At 32.9% G+C, this 19,343-nt stretch overlaps 1 protein-coding gene across 3 annotated transcripts; it reads left to right on the top strand.

The window, feature by feature from the left end:
• Positions 1-379: 379 nt before the first annotated feature.
• LOC129803169 (annexin B9) lies at positions 380-17,000 on the top strand. Of its 3 annotated transcripts, none has more exons than XM_055849541.1 (4): positions 380-595; positions 6,495-7,007; positions 11,390-11,797; positions 16,661-17,000. In XM_055849541.1, exons 2-4 carry the CDS (start codon positions 6,495-6,497, stop codon positions 16,715-16,717), a joined length of 978 nt encoding a protein of 325 aa, XP_055705516.1. In that variant the 5' UTR covers positions 380-595; the 3' UTR covers positions 16,718-17,000. The 3 variants fall into 3 exon arrangements, with proteins under 3 accessions (XP_055705516.1, XP_055705514.1, XP_055705515.1); XM_055849540.1 differs by having other exon boundaries at positions 442-595; positions 11,390-11,806; XM_055849539.1 differs by lacking the exon at positions 16,661-17,000 and having other exon boundaries at positions 440-595; positions 11,390-12,642.
• Positions 17,001-19,343: the final 2,343 nt, after the last annotated feature.

A 19,343-nucleotide genomic window follows, 5' to 3' on the forward strand; every position in this document is an offset into this window, starting at 1 on the left:
TAAGTAATCTTTTTTGTATTTTTGTTATAAAATATTACGACAACCACTTAATATCGAATTGACTTATATCAAAACGAGTTATAACTCTGAGAGATTATAAGTATATTACTTCAAAAAATAAAGGCAAAATATTCTAAAGAACTGAATTCTCTTTTAAACCTTGTTCAATTTAGAATTGAGAAAATACAGGAAATACGAAAAATTTCAATGCATGGGTTGGACGGCATACTTTAGTTAGAATGTAGAAAGAGGAGAAGTTAGTAATCAAGTAATTTTGAGTGCGCAACGCTAAGATATTCCCGCCTTTTGGGGGGATTTTCGTGCTATAAGAAAAAACCGTTGGAGCATGTATTTTGAATTGGGCAGTTTTGCTTCTACTACTTCACCATAAACGAGTTGGAGCGGCTTTTCTGGCACTTTGGCTCCACGTGACGTAATCCCCTTATTTTTACACGATACTCCACCACAGTGTGAGTCAGCTAGTCAGTATTAAAGTTGCGTTGGTACGAGTAAAATCCATCTTCTTGGGTGTGTCTTGACAATTCCGACAAGTTCACTTTTAATTCGTCCTGCAAATTTTGCATTTCTGCACAAGGTAAGCTAGATAAAAACCCTAAAAATTTCTCTTGCATGTAACAAACATTAATCATTTCAAATTACATTCCGTTAACATCATGGCCTTTTCCTATATCTCACTTTTATTGCAAAACTCTCCATTGTGTGTCGCTCAATAGCAATGTGAGAAGAACACAGCACTTTCGGCATATTTTCACTAAATAATTTACACCTTGCCTTCAGCTATATGAGAGGTGTTTGCAGTGAGATTAAACCCCATAAAAACAATCTTTTATCTTTTTTGGAAAATTGCTCTCGTGGCAAGTTATCAGGAAATAGAGGTGAAAATAATAAAAAAAAGTAAGCGCAATGTGAGAAAACAACAATGAAGAAAACTAAAAGTGATTCACTGAAAATGGGAGCGAATTTATTAAAATAAAAATGAAGAAAAAGATAAATGCTTGAGTTTGTAACAATTCCCACGCATAGTAATTAAACATCTCAGATTTTATGTCCGAAAAATTCGAAAGTCTACCAATACCATGTAAAGTCTTCCATTTCTTATATTTTCTACCCAACTCATCCTTCACAAATTTCCATTTTCTACAGTCAGTCATTTTGGTAAAATAGTTATATCAAGCTTTTGGCGCTTTTGGTCAGCTAAAAAAAAAACGAACACAGGCGCAGAATAAAAGAATAGAATATGCGGGATTTTTTATGTGAAGGAGAAAACCATATGAGTCCTTGACTCTTTTCAGTGCGTATAGCGTAGTTAATTATTTCCATCCGAAGCAAATTTTTGCTCAAATACTCTCAGCTTGAATCATAGACGCGATGTCGCAACATTAATCGCACGATTCACAAGAAAAATGGCAAGAATCACTCACAAAACAGCGTCTTTATTCCACTGAACAATTCACTGGAATAGTGATGATCTAATATTTTCTTAAAACAGCATAAATATAACATTATTGACAAAAATTTGTCACTCATTCGCTTATTAATTGCCTTTTGATTAGGTTGTTCACTAATAAAGCACATGATTTTGATACAACATTAAATGGCTTTTAATTTTAGAAATTGGATATGATAAGAACGCCAACAGATTAGTGAAGCTCATTAAATTCCAACTTGATACACCCCCCAATTAAAAATGATACCACGTGTAAGAAAGTGAAATTAAATGAAAATTTTGAAACTGATGCCTGAGTGAAGACTTCCATTTAAGAAAAAGTCTATCGCAATTTTCTACAAAAAAAATATAAAAATAGTTTTAAAAGTATGAAATCTATTTTTAGAAATCACTTCAATTTTCCCTGCAGTTCAAGAGATAAGTCTTTGACACTTGAGAAGTGATTGGTGTTCTTTAATTAAGATCTTTAGGTAAAGTGTCGCACTTTTTGAAATTTTTAAATGCTTATATTGATATGGCCGAGATTTGATATTTTGAATATTAGGGGAATTTTAGGGAATGTGGTGTATACCTTTGAATTTTAAATAGGTTTTTTCCTATTTTTAAAGTGAAACTGAAACTTACCATGATTTTACTTAGCTCCACAGTATTGTGAATCTCAATTGCATTATAAGGCTCAGTTTCATTAAAATATTTAAAGACGATTCAATTCAAAAATACCTCACTTCCCTCTAAGCATAATTAATTTTTTTATGAGACAAAAACATTTTGAATATTGACGTTTAACTCCAAAAGTTGTAATCATTCAATCAATTCAAAAATAGAAGAAAATTGCTCAATTTTAAAGATATCCCATTTCAAAGGTGCCCCACTACTCCCTACACGTTGTGGGAAATTTTTGTCAAAATTGGGCACACTCAAAATTAGATTAAAAAATTTTGGAGAAAATTTCTCATAATAGGGGCCATTCATTAATAGTAGGGGAGACTGGGGCAAAAAGTCACAAACCGAAAATTTTAAAATTCAATATCTTCCAAGATAAATAAGATAGCGGTTTAAATTTGTCTTAACTCTTCTTCAATGTCATAATGTTAGAATTTGAACAAGGAATTTAGAAAATAAAAAATATCGAAATTTTTAGCCCTATTTTTGAAATATTTTCCGTGCAGAAGATATCAATTATTAGCTACTTATATGAAATTTGATGCACTGGTGAATATTTCCCAAATTATCTGGATATATTTTGAATACGAAGCCGCTATCTATTTTAGAATTTTACAAAGATTCTTTTCTCCATAAATCCTTTTATTAAAAACGACCACTTGGGGTAAAAAGTAACAAAAGCTATGGAGCAAAAAGTACCAAAAACCGAAACAATTTCTGATGTCCCACGGTGAAAAGAAACGTCAATGCTATGTGTCGCCGCTTGTTGTTTGCATTGGTCAAACGATTTGCAGTCTTTTGTGTGTTTTTTGTAAAATAGCTTAAAATGCGCTTTTCTCGCTCCGATAAAGAAAACGGTGTTTTACAAAGGTGTAGAAGAATAAATTTCCTATGAAAATATGTAATCTAGGTATTTTACTTAAATTTACGAAATCCCGTAATAAAGCGAATCAAAATGTGATAGTATCTTATGCCTGATACTATTTGCCCCAGCAGTTTTGAGAATGATCACAAAATTACCTTTTAGAAAACGGACCGATAAATATATTTCCTTACAAAATAGAGGAAAATGACTTTCACAGACTTGTAGAGCGGTAAATTTCGTATAAAACTGTACTAATTAGAAATTTTGGAAGTGCTCGAATAGCTTATAAAAAAATAAAATATCCGTTTTGTGACTTTTTGCCCCAGTCTCCCCTACTCTTTAAAAATACATATTTCAAAGCAATCCCTTTAATTCTATGATTAAAAAAATTGAAGTGTTAAGTGAAATATTCATTAAAGTGTCAAAATTAAAAATTTCCTTAAAATTTTCTGTATTAAAAAATTAGAAGATCTTCTCGACCAGGTTTAAAATAAAAGAAATCTTAACGGAGTTCAATATTTCCTGAGCTTTGGTATTGCAAAACCTCTTATACATTTAACTTAAATGCTGAAAGAAAGGAGAATGGTCAAAACTATATGGGCGCTGGTCCCGGAATCGCCACAAACGAGAGTAGGCGCATTTTGTAGGTACTGATATAAGATTGAAAAATTGCCGGGACCCAGGACGATAAACGCTGGGAGTCCTTGTAAAAATGCCTTTATCCTTTCGTTAAATCGCTGTTTTGACAACGAATTACGCAAGAACGGCTAAAGTGATCTTGATGAAATTCGGTATAGGGTCACTGTATGGCTTAAATTTTTTATCCATGCATACCACCCCCTCCTCCCACCCTCCATTCTGATAGCCCCCATACAAAATGGGAGCACTTTACCTTATAACTTCTTTCTAAGAGGAGGCAGAAAGCTGTAATTCGACTAGATGTCTATAAATGCATATAAAATCTAGAAAATTATTGTTAACTTATTAGTTATTCATTTTTTTTCATTCTTTTACAAACAAACTACTTCTTCTCAGAAAAGAGGTCAAAATGTTCTCATTTTGTATAGGATTACTAGAAGGGGTGGTGGAGGAGGGGATTAACATTCATGGTTGAAGTGTCTTCCGTAAGCTTTGTTCCCTTGTTGAATATCAGCTTTCTACATCCTCTTAGAAATAAGTTATAAGGTAAAGTGCCCCCATTTTGAATGAGGGCTATCAGAATGGGGGGTGGAGGAAGGGGGTGGTATGCATAAATAAAAAGTTTAAAACATACACTGACCCTATACCGAATTTCATCAAGATCATTTTAGCGGTTCTTGTATAATTCGTAGTCAAAACAACGATTTTTCGGAAGGATAAAGGCCTTTTTTACAAGGACTCCCAGCATTCATCGTCCTGGGTCCCGGCATTTTTCTCAACCTTATATCAATATCTTCAAAATGCGTCTACTCTAATCTTTGTATGAAGATGAACCAGCGCCCATATACTTTTGATCATTCTTCATCATTCTAAAAAATAGTTTTTATGCTCTAGAACTGTTCCTCCATGGTTTAGAACATTGATCCCAGAACAAAAGTTGTTACCTATACTAATGTCTATCCAATGACATAGGTCCCGTTCGTGGCGATTCCGGGACCGGATTTGACCATTCTCCTTTGGCAATTTAAAATTAAAGATCTTTATCACCAAATATAAATCAGGCATTATACGCCAATTTCAAGGTTTAAGACTTAACGATTTATCTTAGAATTGAGGGAATATAGTGTCTAAAACAAAGGTATCCTATTCTGGATGAAAGGGTAATGATGCTTTATCTGTTCCGTCATGCCTCAAAATTTTCTGTTTTGAAAAACCTTCTCAATCAGCTTTAAAATTATTTATTATTTATTATTCCTATTTTATGTTCATACGAAATTGGAAATATTCCAACTTGAAGTTTTACACAAAGTATAACATTTTAAAACAAAGGTCTTGAGCAGAGAATAAAAGTCAGCTCTTTAAGGTCGATCTTGTGTCAGGATTGCTGAGATTATGCTTAACACGTTTATTTCAACATTTTTGTAAAAACCACAATATTCAAGGAATATTCAATAATATCACTCAATAAAAGCGAAGAAACATTGTTAGTACTTCACCACAGCTAAATAAGACTGAAGTAAACACAAAGTTCTGTCATATTTCTCGTAAACAATTGCTCACACTGAATTTTAAACAAAGCAATATTAACTCAAATCTTATTCAAAATTTAACGATTTTAGTGTTAAAATCTTCCAAAAAGAACAAATATTTAGATAAAATTCATTATTCATCAAATATTAGAATAAAAATCCATAAATTTAATCAATTTATTTCTAGTGTCCAATTTTATCCTTAAAGTGTCCACATTAACTTTAGGTTAGTCAGGAAAAATTTATTTTCTTTATGGGACACCGGTGTTCCAATCATCCTTAAAGGGTTAATCTGGAAATAATGCTAATTCATAAAATTTTAATTATATTACAAGTTACAAAATTTTAGGATATTCGTAATTGATTATATCTGTTTTTTAAGGATTAAACTTTAAATATTCAAGAATATTGATTGATTACATTGAGAACTATATTCCGATTCATGACAAATTCCTAAGACACGAGATTGTGAATCTCATGACATGGTTAATGTAGTTAAATAAGTGATGGTATTGTTTAATGATTCATAACACGTGATTGTGTTTGTAACTCTTGCTAGCAACACTAAGAAAAGGTTTTATTAGTAAAAAGAATTTTCAACAAACTTACATTTTAGACATGTGTTTGAAGATCTAGGAGGGAATATGATTTTTCATGGCCATTAGATATATCTTTTTGCCGATTTTTTTTCTAATTCAAGCATTGTGCTCAAGAGTTGGATTTAATTGTTAAGCTTCTCACGGAAGAAGTTTCTGAATTTGGCGGATATTTTTTTTGCTAGAAAAATGTGATTCAAAACCTTTCTGCAAAAGCCTATCGACATTGATCTCTAATCTGTCCATTTATATGATATTGAGAGATGAGAATTGCAGACAATTGTGGAAACTCGTTCACATTAGAAGGTTAATGAAGAGTGGAAAGAATGGCACTAATAGCTGAGATGGTGATTGACTTATGTTGGAGAATTTCTGTGCCTTGGAGCAAAATATCGTCGCATAGATGTTATACCTTCTCTATTTCTCTTTCAATGAATGTACACGTGATAATTTAATTACCCTTCTTTAATCGGTTTCTCGGTTTCACCTCATATACTTCTTGCGAATGCAATAGCTTATTTTTTTTATTTCTTATTTACCATTTTAAGACCTACGAGAGTATCTTGGCATCTTCTAATCCAAAGCACCTTTTTTTATTTTTTTGCCATGAGAATTAGTTTAAAAGATATTAAATCGCACATTGAGAAAGATTGTGTTTTTAAAGGGAAATTAGGTCACAATTTCACACAATATCATCTATGCGAAATTTTCTAATTGATTTACGCATCTTTCAGATGTCTTCAGCTGAGTACTATCCCTTCCGTTGCACTCCAACCGTTTACCCGGCCGATCCATTCGATCCCGTGGCTGATGCTGCCACCCTAAGGAGTGCCATGAAGGGCTTCGGGACGGACGAAAAAGCAATTGTCGAAGTTCTTGGTCGTCGAGGAATTGTGCAGCGTCTTGAGATTCTTGAGGCCTACAAAACCTCATACGGAAAAGACCTCATTTCCGACCTCAAGTCCGAGCTGGGCGGAAACTTTGAGAATGCCATCGTGGCTCTCATGACGCCCTTGCCTCAATACTATGCTTCTGAACTCCACGATGCAGTGTCCGGAATGGGAACTGATGAAGATTGCATCATCGAAGTTCTGTGCTCACTATCCAACTTCGGCATCAAGACCATTGCCCAATTCTACGAGCAGATGTACGGACGTACCCTGGAGGATGACCTCAAGGGTGATACCAGTGGCCACTTCAAGAGACTCTGCAGATCTCTAGTTCAGGGCAACAGAGATGAAAATCAGGTAAAGACACCTTTCTCCATCTCATTTCCGCGACTATCGAGGCGAAACACCTTTTTAGGCCTGCAATTAATGGCTCTTGTCGCGGCAGCATAATCAAGTTCAGTGGCACTTTTTGCTCACATCAACACTTTGTCACCTCTTTTCCCATGGAGGCTCATCTCCGGAGGAAAATTTCACTTCAGGCTCACAAGGGTGTACGCAAAGTTAGAAAATAACAGAAAATTTGCTAAACTTGCAACACTTAATTTTAAATAACGTGATATTAAATAAATATTTATCTTAATTAACCTTCATTTATCAAATTATCATTTTTTTTAATAAATAGATATTTTTATAGTAGAATATATTTATTAATTAGTGATCTAAATCACGAGAAAAAGCCTCGAATTCACGATTTTGGGCTGTCCACGAAATATTTTTTTTACATCAAATAAGGGTTATGCCCTAGAGACACTTACGACTTAAGTCAAGATACGGCTTAGCGTAATTATAATCAAAATAATGATTATATTTCCATCAGTTTCTGATTAATCCGTCTTACGGCTTAACTCTCTATCAAGTAAGACCGCAAAACGCATTTACTGAACGCATTTAATAAACATAAAACGCATTAACTGCGATAATATTACTTATTCGAAGTTAAAATATCTACAGTGTCCTCAGTTATAGTCTTACTAACATTATTTTCCTTATTTTATGAAGCTGAACTCATTTTAATCTTTCTTTTCGTTACCATCTTCAGTTTTGTAGGACAAGTCACAGAAAAACAACAAAATGTCGTTCGCGACATTTTTCGTTTTCAAGTGCAAAAAAGATTGTTTTAAATCTAACTGTAGTAAGAATTCTAATAGATATGCTATTCTAGCTTGTATATTTCAATTGATAAATGTGAAAAAAATAAAGTACGAGTTTAAGAAGAAAAAAGAAAAGGAAAACCGCATGTAGGCGGTGTTATTGGTTTAGACGTAAAATTTTCAAAAATTACCGAACTGTTTATTTAATTGTTTTGGATGTTATGGTAAAATATATTATTATTTTGCAATATATTAATCATGGAAAATAATTGAGATTACACGAAGACTGTCCAGAATAAGTGAAATGGTCGATTTCTGCGAATTAAACGAAATTTCTAAAGAAAAAGAAGATTTCAACAGTGATGATGAATTCCTTAATTCGTCCTTTAATGCTCCAGGTCGTGAAATAAAACCAGAAGTTGAGTAGTAACCTGCGACCTTTTCGATAAAAATCAGTCTTTTTGTCATACCTTGAGCTTCATTAACGTCTAATTCTAAAAATTTTAAACGTTTTTTCCTAAAATTTATCATTTTTTTAGATAATCATAGAACATTCATCCATAAAAAACGTTTAAAATTCATTTATTTTACTATTTGTTTACTATTTTTCAATAAAAATATTTAAGGTTTTTGATGTCTTAAACAGAAATGACCGCCCCCAGGCCTTTACTTTTTCTCACCTGGCGCCCAAACGAAAAGAGATAATGAAGAACAGATGGTTTTTTGAGTTTATTGGACCATTAATTACCCTAGACTAGATTACATTACATACAAGATTTTTTTGCATATTAAAGAAAATACTGTTAGAGGAGTAAACCGAGAAACTGCTTAGTTAGTGAGAAACTGATGGGAATTTACTCAAATCATTATTTTGATTATAATTACGTTACGCCGTCTCACGGCTTAAGTACTAAGTGTGTCTAGGGCATTACTCAGTTTTCGTACAGTATTTCAGAAAAGAGGTTTACCCTAATTTCTAAAAGTCTGGATTTTATGAAATACCAGCAATTTCAGTAATTTTTCATTAGCTTTAAGACCAATTGTCTCTAATAAACAATTCTGGGTCAAAGTGTTCACAAAAATCTTGGTTATTGAGAAACTTAGAGCAGCTAAGCCACGTAGATAAGTCTTAAGTTTGAATTCCTTGTAACAGGTTACATCTGATTTATAAAACTTTTAAAAGTTTGCCCAAAATAGCACAGGAATAAAGCAATTCAATTTTAATTTAAAAAAAAAACTATAATCCGTTCATTATAATATGCATAACCGGTTAGAACCGAATAAGACTTATCAGAAATTCCAAAAGCTTTCGAAGGAACCTAAACTTTCCCATACCGGTTGGAAAATACGCTATTTAGGGTCTATTTTACTTTTGACTTTGAATGACTGTTGTAAGGAATGATTTAGGGACATTTAGATACAAAGAAAACATAGAAAGTAGAATAAAAAAATAAATAGAACAAATGAAATGTAAAATCGGTAATTAACTGCAAAAAAATACGGAAAAGAATTGAAAACTCTTGGCTTCAAATGATATTGGTAGGGGAAGGTATCTATATGCTTTGCTAGGTCCTAAGCTTCATAATGACTAATTTTTTCTTATGTTACTGAATAAATGTGACTCCGAAATATATTTTAAAAACAGGACACTATCCCCTAGTTTTTAAATTGTGGATGCGATGAGTCATATTTATTGAAAAACTTAGTCATTATGAACCTTGGGACCCTGTAAAGCACTGGGCACTTTCCCCTACTTTTTTCCAAGATTTTAAAGAACATAAAATCTGTTAACTGATTAGAAAAATAATATATTACTGGAATGCCGATTTCAAACTTGAGGTTTTGCCCTGTTTCTGGAATTTCTCAAAAATTTAACGAAGTGGTTAAACTGATGAAGATAATATGAAGGCAGGACACGAATGTCCCTTCCGGAAGCGTCAGTGGAAAAACGCGAAAGGACATTCGTGTTCTGCCTTCATATTTTCTCAAAAATCTATATAACAAGCAATTTTACAGAGTTTTCGAAATCTAATGGGTCATTTGTCCTTAGTATCCAATCCTAAACAACAATTTCCTTTAAAATCATGCCTGATAAGGAATTAGTGACATTAAGCTAAATGGCTAAACCTTGGGTCTGTAGCCAATATAATTACTTAACTAAATCAATGCCTGAAAGGATAAAGGATTTTTTTCTGTATTCTTAATGTACCGTCGTAAGTGCGGATGACTTTGTCCCCTGCAGGTAACTTTGACACCCTCCTGTTCGTAAGCTTTTGTTTAATTCTAATATTTAAGGACGGTTCTTAACGATCAGACATGATAGATCGGATCGATAAAGACCATCCTTAGGTTCTAGAAAAGACCTGTGCTCATTAAAAGTCGTGTAATACCGGAAATTTTGTGTTGATAATTTTAATAGAAATTACAGATAGCCATACTGGCAACACTAATCCCGCTCACTCACGGTGCCATGATAAATATTTTTGCGCCAAAAAGACATAACAGACATAAAACTCATATAGAAAGAAATTGTCTTCTTGATATCTTTGTCGGAAGACGGATAGCTGTTCACAACACATCCTTTTACTTGAATCTTGCAGAAATACAAAGAAATTAAATGCAAATATCACTTGAAATGGAAAGTTCTAAAATCGCGCACAATTCAACTGTGAGAGAGAGAGAGAGATAAAGACACAAATGACTCATTTGATAAACGTCTGGCGGCGCTGCGGTTGCAAAAAATCTCTGAAATGCGACAAAATATTTTCTTCTCTATTTTATCCTTATTAGCAGGTCGTGTCCCTTCTTGTAATATGTACTTTTGCATTCCTTATTAACCAAAATAGTGTTGTACAAAAGGGCTTTTCTCAAACCTATCCTGAATTTTGGGACAGCTCAAAAGAATATGAGTCTTCCAGCTCAAAATTTCATCCCAATGTTTTTTGTTGGAATATCAACAATTATTCACAATTAACCCAAATAACTGTATTTAACTAAATTATTAAAAGGATTTTCTTGTGAAAATGACTTAAAAAACAATTTTAAACAATTTTCACGTTAAATAATCTCTCATTTTCTCTATGTGAATTTTCGCGGCATTTTGAAGAATGCCAACAGGCACCACCAAATTCACTTAGGCTTTTCTTTTAGCTCAGGCCTGTTCTAGAAGTAAAGAAAAGCTTACGATCTGGTATCAAAGTATGTATGAGAGACAAAGTCGAAGATATTCGCATATAAATATCCAATATAAAAAAATTTAAAAAAAAAACTTTCCGATCTCGTAATTGTAATTTATATTTCACGGAAAATTTCACATGAAACTTTGAATCAAATGATTCCTAAATTCGCACAGTGTTGCAAATATCTTTTCCACATGAAGAATTGTGTGTAACTCCCTGAGATCTGTGTTGGCTGAAGTGACGTAGAAAATTATCATGGTTGAGTCACAATGTCGCAGTATTGTGACCCCCACTGAACATTTATTCACTAAGCATCTCGATTTTTAGAGATCGTCATGGAAAATGATGCGAATCTTCTGAGATTTTCATATGATTTGCTGATGATGTGCTTTTTTTTGTATCTATCCAGGGAGTGGACGAAGCTGCTGCCATTGCTGACGCACAGGCCCTCTTTGACGCCGGTGAAGGTCAATGGGGCACCGATGAGTCCATTTTCAACTCACTCCTCGTGACTCGCTCCTACCAGCAACTGAGGCAGATCTTCCAGGAGTACCAGAACATCTCTGGCAAGGACATCGAATCTACCATCAAGAGTGAGTTCAGCGGAGCCGTTGAGAAGGGAATGTTGGCCATTGTAGGATGCTGCAAATCCAAGGTGGACTACTTCGCCGAGAGGCTCCACGATGCCATGAATGGACTTGGTACCAATGACCGAACCCTCATCCGAATCATCGTGAGTCGCTCAGAAATTGATCTGGGAGATATCAGAGATGCTTTCGAGACCAAGTATGGCAAGAGTCTCGTGTCTTGGATTAAGGCAAGTTGGGTATGGTATTGTTTTTTAAATTTTATTGCTCGTCTTCCTGTGCATCTTCTGGACACAGCTATGGGTAAAATAATCCACTAACCACCTTCTATTACAGGGCTGATACAGGAGATAACTTTTCTTTCGACTATTTTTGTAGTTTGTCGAAAAATCATAAAAATTTGTGCATGATTTTTATTTATACTTTTAATGGTGCACTGAGAGAAATCCGAAAAAGCCAAAATAACATGTCAAAAATGTTAATTTTACCCTGCGGTATTGATCTGAAATCGGTGTAAATATTACCCTTTTTAGGTGTATTATGGGTTAAAGTTACCCTTTTTCCGTGTTGATTTTACCCTCAAAAGGTGTAAAATTAACATTAAAAAATGTTGATATATTTTTACACCCGAAAAGTGTTAAAGTTATAACAAAAAAATTAATCGTAGCCTCTTTTTTTCTCAGTGTGACAATAATGCAAATAAGTAACGGATATTTTAGAGGCATTTGTTCATGCAAATTCGCAATTTTATTTTTAGAACTAATCTATATTTTACTGGTTTGAACTACTCTGGAATGTTTGGAGTTATCAGTTTATACTGAATTTTTAGAAGTCAATGTTACACTTCGCAATTCTTTATCAATTTTTGGGTATTGATAAATATTTTGCATTATCTCAATAGCAATGAAAACAAATCTTTGATTGCGATAAATCTTTATCGAGATACATAGAGGTATGTGTAAATTGTAAATCGACAAGAGGATTTCCATATCGGAAATCTCAATTTGAAATTTTATAAAAAAGTGCTGTTGTTATTGTAAAATCTAGAGCAGGTGGATGAAATATTAAAAAAAATATTTTTTAAGTATAATTCTTTCAGCATTCAGTCGTATTGTTTAACCCTTTAAAAATGACAAAGAACACAAAATATTTAATACGGGAAGTTGTAGCAAAATATGGCAAGCCGGCTAAACCAAAAGATTTTTTTACCCTTTAAGGACGATTGGGTCACCCGTGTCCCAAAAATGATTTTTTTCCTGCGGCCTACTAAAGCTGTACTTTGCTCTAAAAAGTTAGAAAAAATTATTTTTTCTGACCCTCGATTTTCAAAAGGTTGGAAAAAAGCTTCAAATTTTTATCATAGCCTTCATAAGCGTCACTAAGTCTTTAGAGACCTAAACCAGGAATATGGAAACTAAAAAAAAATATATATATCTGGTGAAAGTTTCAGTCCTATTTTTGTAATATTTTTCTTGCAACAAATATCAATTTAAACAAAATTATTTTCCAAAATGCATTAGTGATTGTTTTCAGAATATAATTTGAATCCGCAGAAGACATAATCCTTTTCAGGATTTCCAGGATATTTTCCAGTTCGCGTTTTTTGTCTTTTCTAAACCAGTGTAGAATTTTCCTAAAAATATTTTGGGAAATAACTATAAAGGCACAATTTGTTACAAAACTATCTACAACAGAACTTTAAAGAAATAAAACAGAATGCTACGAATTATCCTTAAGCGGCTTAGGGCAAGCCTGATAGTACTGTCCTCAACATTTTGAGAAATTTCACAAAATCAAATTTTAGAAAATACCTTATGTCTCGAAAAACACATTATTCTTGAAGATACAGATTCAAATCTTTTGGAACTTTCTGCAATAAATATCCGTTTTCTGACTTTTTTATTCAATTTTCCACTAATGCTTTCTTTCAAAAACGGAAAACAACGTTTGATGAAAAATTATTATTAAGCTTGCTTAATTTTCCAAAAAAAAAATTCTCAGAGCTTTTACAACGTACAATTACTTCCAAAAGCGATCAGAAATTTGTTACGTATTTTGACTTAAAATAGTCAATCGTTTTTAAAGGATTTAACTTCACATTTCCTTTTATGCAAATATGACTCATAGCTTATATAATATTTCTGGTGTTTGTTATCACGGGTGCAATGAATATTCTATTAAATTTTTTCAATCTATTTTAAAGATAACACCAATAGAAGTGATGCAAGGATCATTTCCAGACACTATCTAAGAGCAAGAAACCGAGGAATTGAATAAAAAAATTTGATTAGAGTGGGGGCATCACTTGTGGCCTGTCTTTACTTAAAGCCATGTCGTAATTTTTGTCAGAAGGATTCTGGAAACGAACAAATGTGATGTTATCAAAAGACATCAAATATTTTAAATTTTGAGGTTTTTCGAAATCATTTTGCGACATTGTAAAGTTTTTTGCGAGGAGACCATAAGTAAAGACAAAGGCTACAATTAATACCTCTACCTATTAACTGTGTTATTACATAAAAAATTATACTGGTCAGTAGAAAATCCAAAATTATCAAAAGTATTGCGTTTTGTTTACTAAAGACCACAAAATTAATCTGAAAACTCTTTTAAATTATTTAACTTGTCAAGATGGCTCATCATAAGTCCTTAATTTATCCTTTGCAGCGAAGAGTATTTTGGGTCATGAAAACTAAAAAATAGGTTATTTTCTCTAATTTTTTATTGTAAAGGAATTTTAATTCAAAATCTTAAGCATGTAAAAATACACCATTTTCAATAATCATTTTTTAATAATAAATTCAGCTATAGGGGCGTGATTTTCAGAGACCTTTCTGAAAATAAATTTACTGGACAAGATTTTGTAGTCAAGATTACTCAGAGTGGATCCATCTGAAATCAGAAAACCAAATATTCCTGTTGGCAGATAAACTGAACGAAGAATTTTTGAAAAAAAAATTGAAATATGGATTTCTGGAAGAACTTTATACAAAAAATATCACATGTTCGGTGAGCTTTACATCATAGTTCGTCTTGTAAAATTATTCCTGGGGTGGCATGATAACTTATTTTCGATACTATCGACTGTCGATTCTGAAAACTTTAAACGATAGCTGCACTTCCTGTATCCAATTTAGATGTGTATCAACAGCCTCATTCTTTTAAGATTGTTGCAATAAATGGCGCAACAATCCGTAAAAAGTCAACAATCACTTAATCTAACAGATATAGATTTATCGATACTATCGATTCGACAGTATCGAAAAGTTATCATTCCACTCCTGATCAAAGAAACAAAAAATCCTTCGTTCAAATACAAATCTAACTCTTCTGCTAACAGGAAATTTTTAATATTTTAAATCTAGATGAACCTACTTTGACCAATCTTGCCCTCCGCAAAGTCAGTTTTTTTTTAGAGCGGTCTCCAAGGATCATATCTTGACAGTTGAATTTACAAACAAATTTATTTAAATCAAACTGAAGAGCTTGAATTAAATAAATTATTATTATTATGAAAAAATTAGAGAAATATAATGTTTATTTTGGTTTTTTGACTGGCGTAACTTCTTCACTTTAAATTATGGTTTTTGAGTTCTTTAAAACGCTTTTATTATCTTGCAAATTTTGAAATTTTTCTGTGAAATTCAAGGTGGGAGTTCGGTCTATTTTTTTCGTTTTTCAATTTATTTTATTAACCAACGTTTGGATCCTGGATAGGATCTTCAAGGCCTAATTACATTAAAAAAAATCATATTCTTTAACTTTGAGCACTGTTTTTTACTGACATGAAAAATCCAATTGTATATGCGTACAGTCGACAACCAGAAGAGTCATTTAATTGCGTATAAAAGTACTTAGAAGCATTCAAAGCGGTATCTCGCTAAATATCTAGGAATCTTCTTGAAGATTTTTGTATATTTCATCGAAAAAAAAATTTATTGCTATAAAATTCTTTTGATTTGGTGACTTTATTTTATCTAGCTAAAAGGGCTTAGGGGAAGGCTTTCAGGCTTCGCACACACTCTGACTTCGAACACTTCATAATTTTCCGTATTGCTTTAATGAATCTGATTTATGTATGGCTATATATTTTATAGATATATATTTTATATATCTATAAAATAATACGATAGATTCATAAAAGTGATATGGGAAAATATGAAGTGTTCGAAGCCAGAGTATATGTGAAGCCTGAAAGCCTTCTACATGACTCTATCTATGTACCTTATTTGATTTTTCCTGACCATTTTTACCAAAATACTGCCCAATTTGTTACAGTCTGAAAATGTGATTTTTGCGCCACTTACGGTGATCTGACGAACTTTGCATGTCTTAAGATCTTTGTATATTAGTATATTGTGTTTGCAGTATATTGTATTTGCAGGTTCAGAAATAATATGGGGCACTCAATGGGTCAAGTAATAGAGCGCTCGCTCTATGATGCAAGTGTCCCGGGTTCGAATCCCCTTTAGGTCACCAGGAATTTTTCTGGCGTAAAAGGTGTTCGGATTGCATCCAGTGAGCTTCATTGCACTTGATTCCACGGGCATGGGACTGACAACCTCATCCCGTACAAGAAAAAATTAATAATGCATGTCTAGAAATCCTCTTGCGGGAAGGCCTTGTTCCTTTATGGAATGTTGTGCCAGCATTATTATTATTATTATTATTTTTACGGTGATCTGACGAACTTTGCATGTCTTAAGATATTTGTATAGCAGGTTCGGAAATAATATAAAAAAAAATCCAAATGCTATAGATAATCTGGGAAGACTTTTACTCCAACAGTATTATAGGTACCCAATTTTTATTGAGTATTATTCACCAATTAATAATTAAAATAACAAAAAAAAACATGGTAAAAAAACTAACTCATAGAAATCATTTTAGAACTAACTAGTCAATTGCTCTGAATGGATAATTATTTAAGAAAAGTTATCTCCGTCTTTTCCCGGATGTGTTTTTTTTTTTGTTTTCAAAATTCAACAGCCCTGTTTTCAAATTAATCTTGCATGTTTCATTTTCAGTGGCTCATTTGCTAAAATTCCTAAACAATAACCCCCTGTTTCTTATCATTTTATCTCCATCTTTAGGGCGACACTTCAGGTGACTACAAGAAATTACTCCTGACACTCGTCGGTGGCCTTTAGAAGAAGTCAGTGATTTTGAGTGCCTCCAGAGTGCCTCGTAACACTTTAATATTACCTCCTTCAGCAGCCAACTGAAGAGACAAATTTTACCAATATTTGCATATTTCTGAATATTTTGCGAATAAAGTCGTGCATGTTGTCGTTTTCTTTTTTTTTTGGAGAATCTCTTATTATATACAACAAAAGATATTAGATTTACACATGAGAAAAACCTACAAAAAAATAACTATATTTAAAAGTGGTTGTAACAAATTTTCTTGGAATAAAACTTCTTTTCAAACAACATTGACCTTTTTAAATCGCAACATTTTTTTTTGTGGATGATCGCGTTCCCATCCCGATATATATATTTGTTTCTAATAAGGAAAGCCAGAAGGTGATTTGTGCCAAACCACATTTCTAACACATTCTGCATACGTCCGCGATGGTGAGATAAAAAGACCTCTATCGATACGTTGAATTTCTGAAAATTTTCCACTGGCGTATCATAAAATATTCATGGAATTATTTCTTAGCGTCCATTACTCAAGTATAAATTGAGAAAAAATCCATAATATTGTTCCACAGAATTGTTGTTAATGTGCAAAAACTATAACTTTTTTTTCCCCATCCAGCTGGTAGTTTTGGTGATATTTGCACTGGAATCACAAACATCATCGAAATGAGTGAGTGAAATGGATGAGGGGCTAATCAGTGCAATAAAAAGGTCTTCTGTATAAAATTAATTTCAAGACGCTATACGAGTATCTGGAATACTTTATAAGAGTTTTGTATGCCCAAATTTTTTTTAAAAATTTAAAATTTAAATACAGTCGAGTTTCTCAAATTTGAACGACGGTTGAGTTCAAAATGTAAAATTTGAGGTTATGTGAAGAAAGTTTTGCGTGGAGTATGAATTAGAACTATTTTTCTTTGGTCTTTCCTCAATATTATCGTATTATAGTAACTTCCGCAACAAATTCCATCTATTTCATAATAAATGACATTGATATATTCTCTGAAGTTATTTATCTTAATTTAGGGAAAGTGAATTTCATATGAATTCCGTTCTTGAAATATTGTTCAAATTTGAGGAGTGAGAAATGTCATCTATACCCCCCAAATGTTCAAATTTGAGAAACTCTACTGTGGATGTTTTATAATAACTCATGTCGACCGACATTCTATAGATCAGTTTATCGTTTAATCGATTATTGTCATTGACGTGGAAAACTCTAGATATGAGGAAAACTTTCGATCGAAAAAAAAGCAAATGATGAGTCCAGCTATGTTCACGACAATGGCTAAATTTCGTCGACCAATGCCCTAACTACATAGTTTAACGAAAAAGTATCGACCAGTAAATTCTAACACAAGCTTCAAACTGGAGATTTAGCCCAGTTCGCAAAGATTTTAAAATCCTGATAATAAACCAATTTTATTGATTTTTCAAAACCTAATGGATCCTTTTATCTCAATATTAAATAATAAGGTACAATAGCGTAATTTGGAATCGGATCTAAATTGAAATTATGAGACTTTCTCATTGTTTTATATAAGCGAAAACCACTAAGAAGTACTCTTGAATGTAAGTCTTGTAGGGGAAAGTGCCCATGCTTCACAATGACTAAATTTTTCCCATGTTTCTCAATAAATGTGACTCATCGCACCCATATTTTAAAAACTAGGGGAAAGTACCTAGTTTTTAAAATTTATTGGGGAGTCACATTTATTCAGGAACAGGAAAAATTTATTCATTACGAATAAGGAGCGTACGAAGCCTGGGAATTTTCTCCTACTTCATTCTTTGTGTGTTCCTTTTCTCTTTGCCAATCTTAAACAAATTTTCAACACATCACGCAAAATTTTCCCAAAATCTTACCTAATATAAGAAATTAGAGAAGTTAAGCCACGTAGCTAAGCCTTGGGGCCCAAATAGACTCAGTCTGATCTTCGAGAATATTTAGCCTGTAAAATTTACCACGGGCATGGGACTGACAACCTCATCCCGCATAAAAAAAAAATAATAATGCATGTCTAGAAATCCCCTTGCGGGAAGACCTTGTTCCTTCATGGAATGTTGTGCCAGCATTATTATTATTATTAAAATTTATCGATTTATCCCAAAAACTGTCATTTACTTAGAGCTTAGGATCATCAGCTGGAGGTCCTTTGCATAAATTTGCTTTACATAATTTTTTATATTAAAATATTTTCATATTAAAGCTAAATACTCTTGAGGGTCAACCTGTGTCTATTTGGGCCCTTAGACCGTCTTCAGACTAGAGGTTTAGCCCAGTTCCCGAGGGTCTCAAAACCTTAAACAGCAACCGATTTTATTGATTTTTCAAAATGTAATAGGTCATTTACCCTTAATAATCCAATCCTAAGTCAAAATTTTCCAAGAAATCTTGACTGATAAGATATTAGAGAAGTTAAGCCATATGGCTAAGACTTAGGTCTGAAACCCGTATTAGCGTCCAAATAGATTCAGGTTGATACTCGAGAATATTTAGCCTGTAAAATTTGGCAGTATACTTATCCCAAAATATCATACACTGAGGATTTTAGGATCATCGATTAGAACATAAATTGCCTTTATATAATCCTTTACTGCTAAATTTTACATACTTAAGACTCTCGCTCA

This window comes from Phlebotomus papatasi, chromosome 2 (assembly GCF_024763615.1).
Source record: "Phlebotomus papatasi isolate M1 chromosome 2, Ppap_2.1, whole genome shotgun sequence".
NCBI lineage: Eukaryota > Metazoa > Arthropoda > Insecta > Diptera > Psychodidae > Phlebotomus > Phlebotomus papatasi.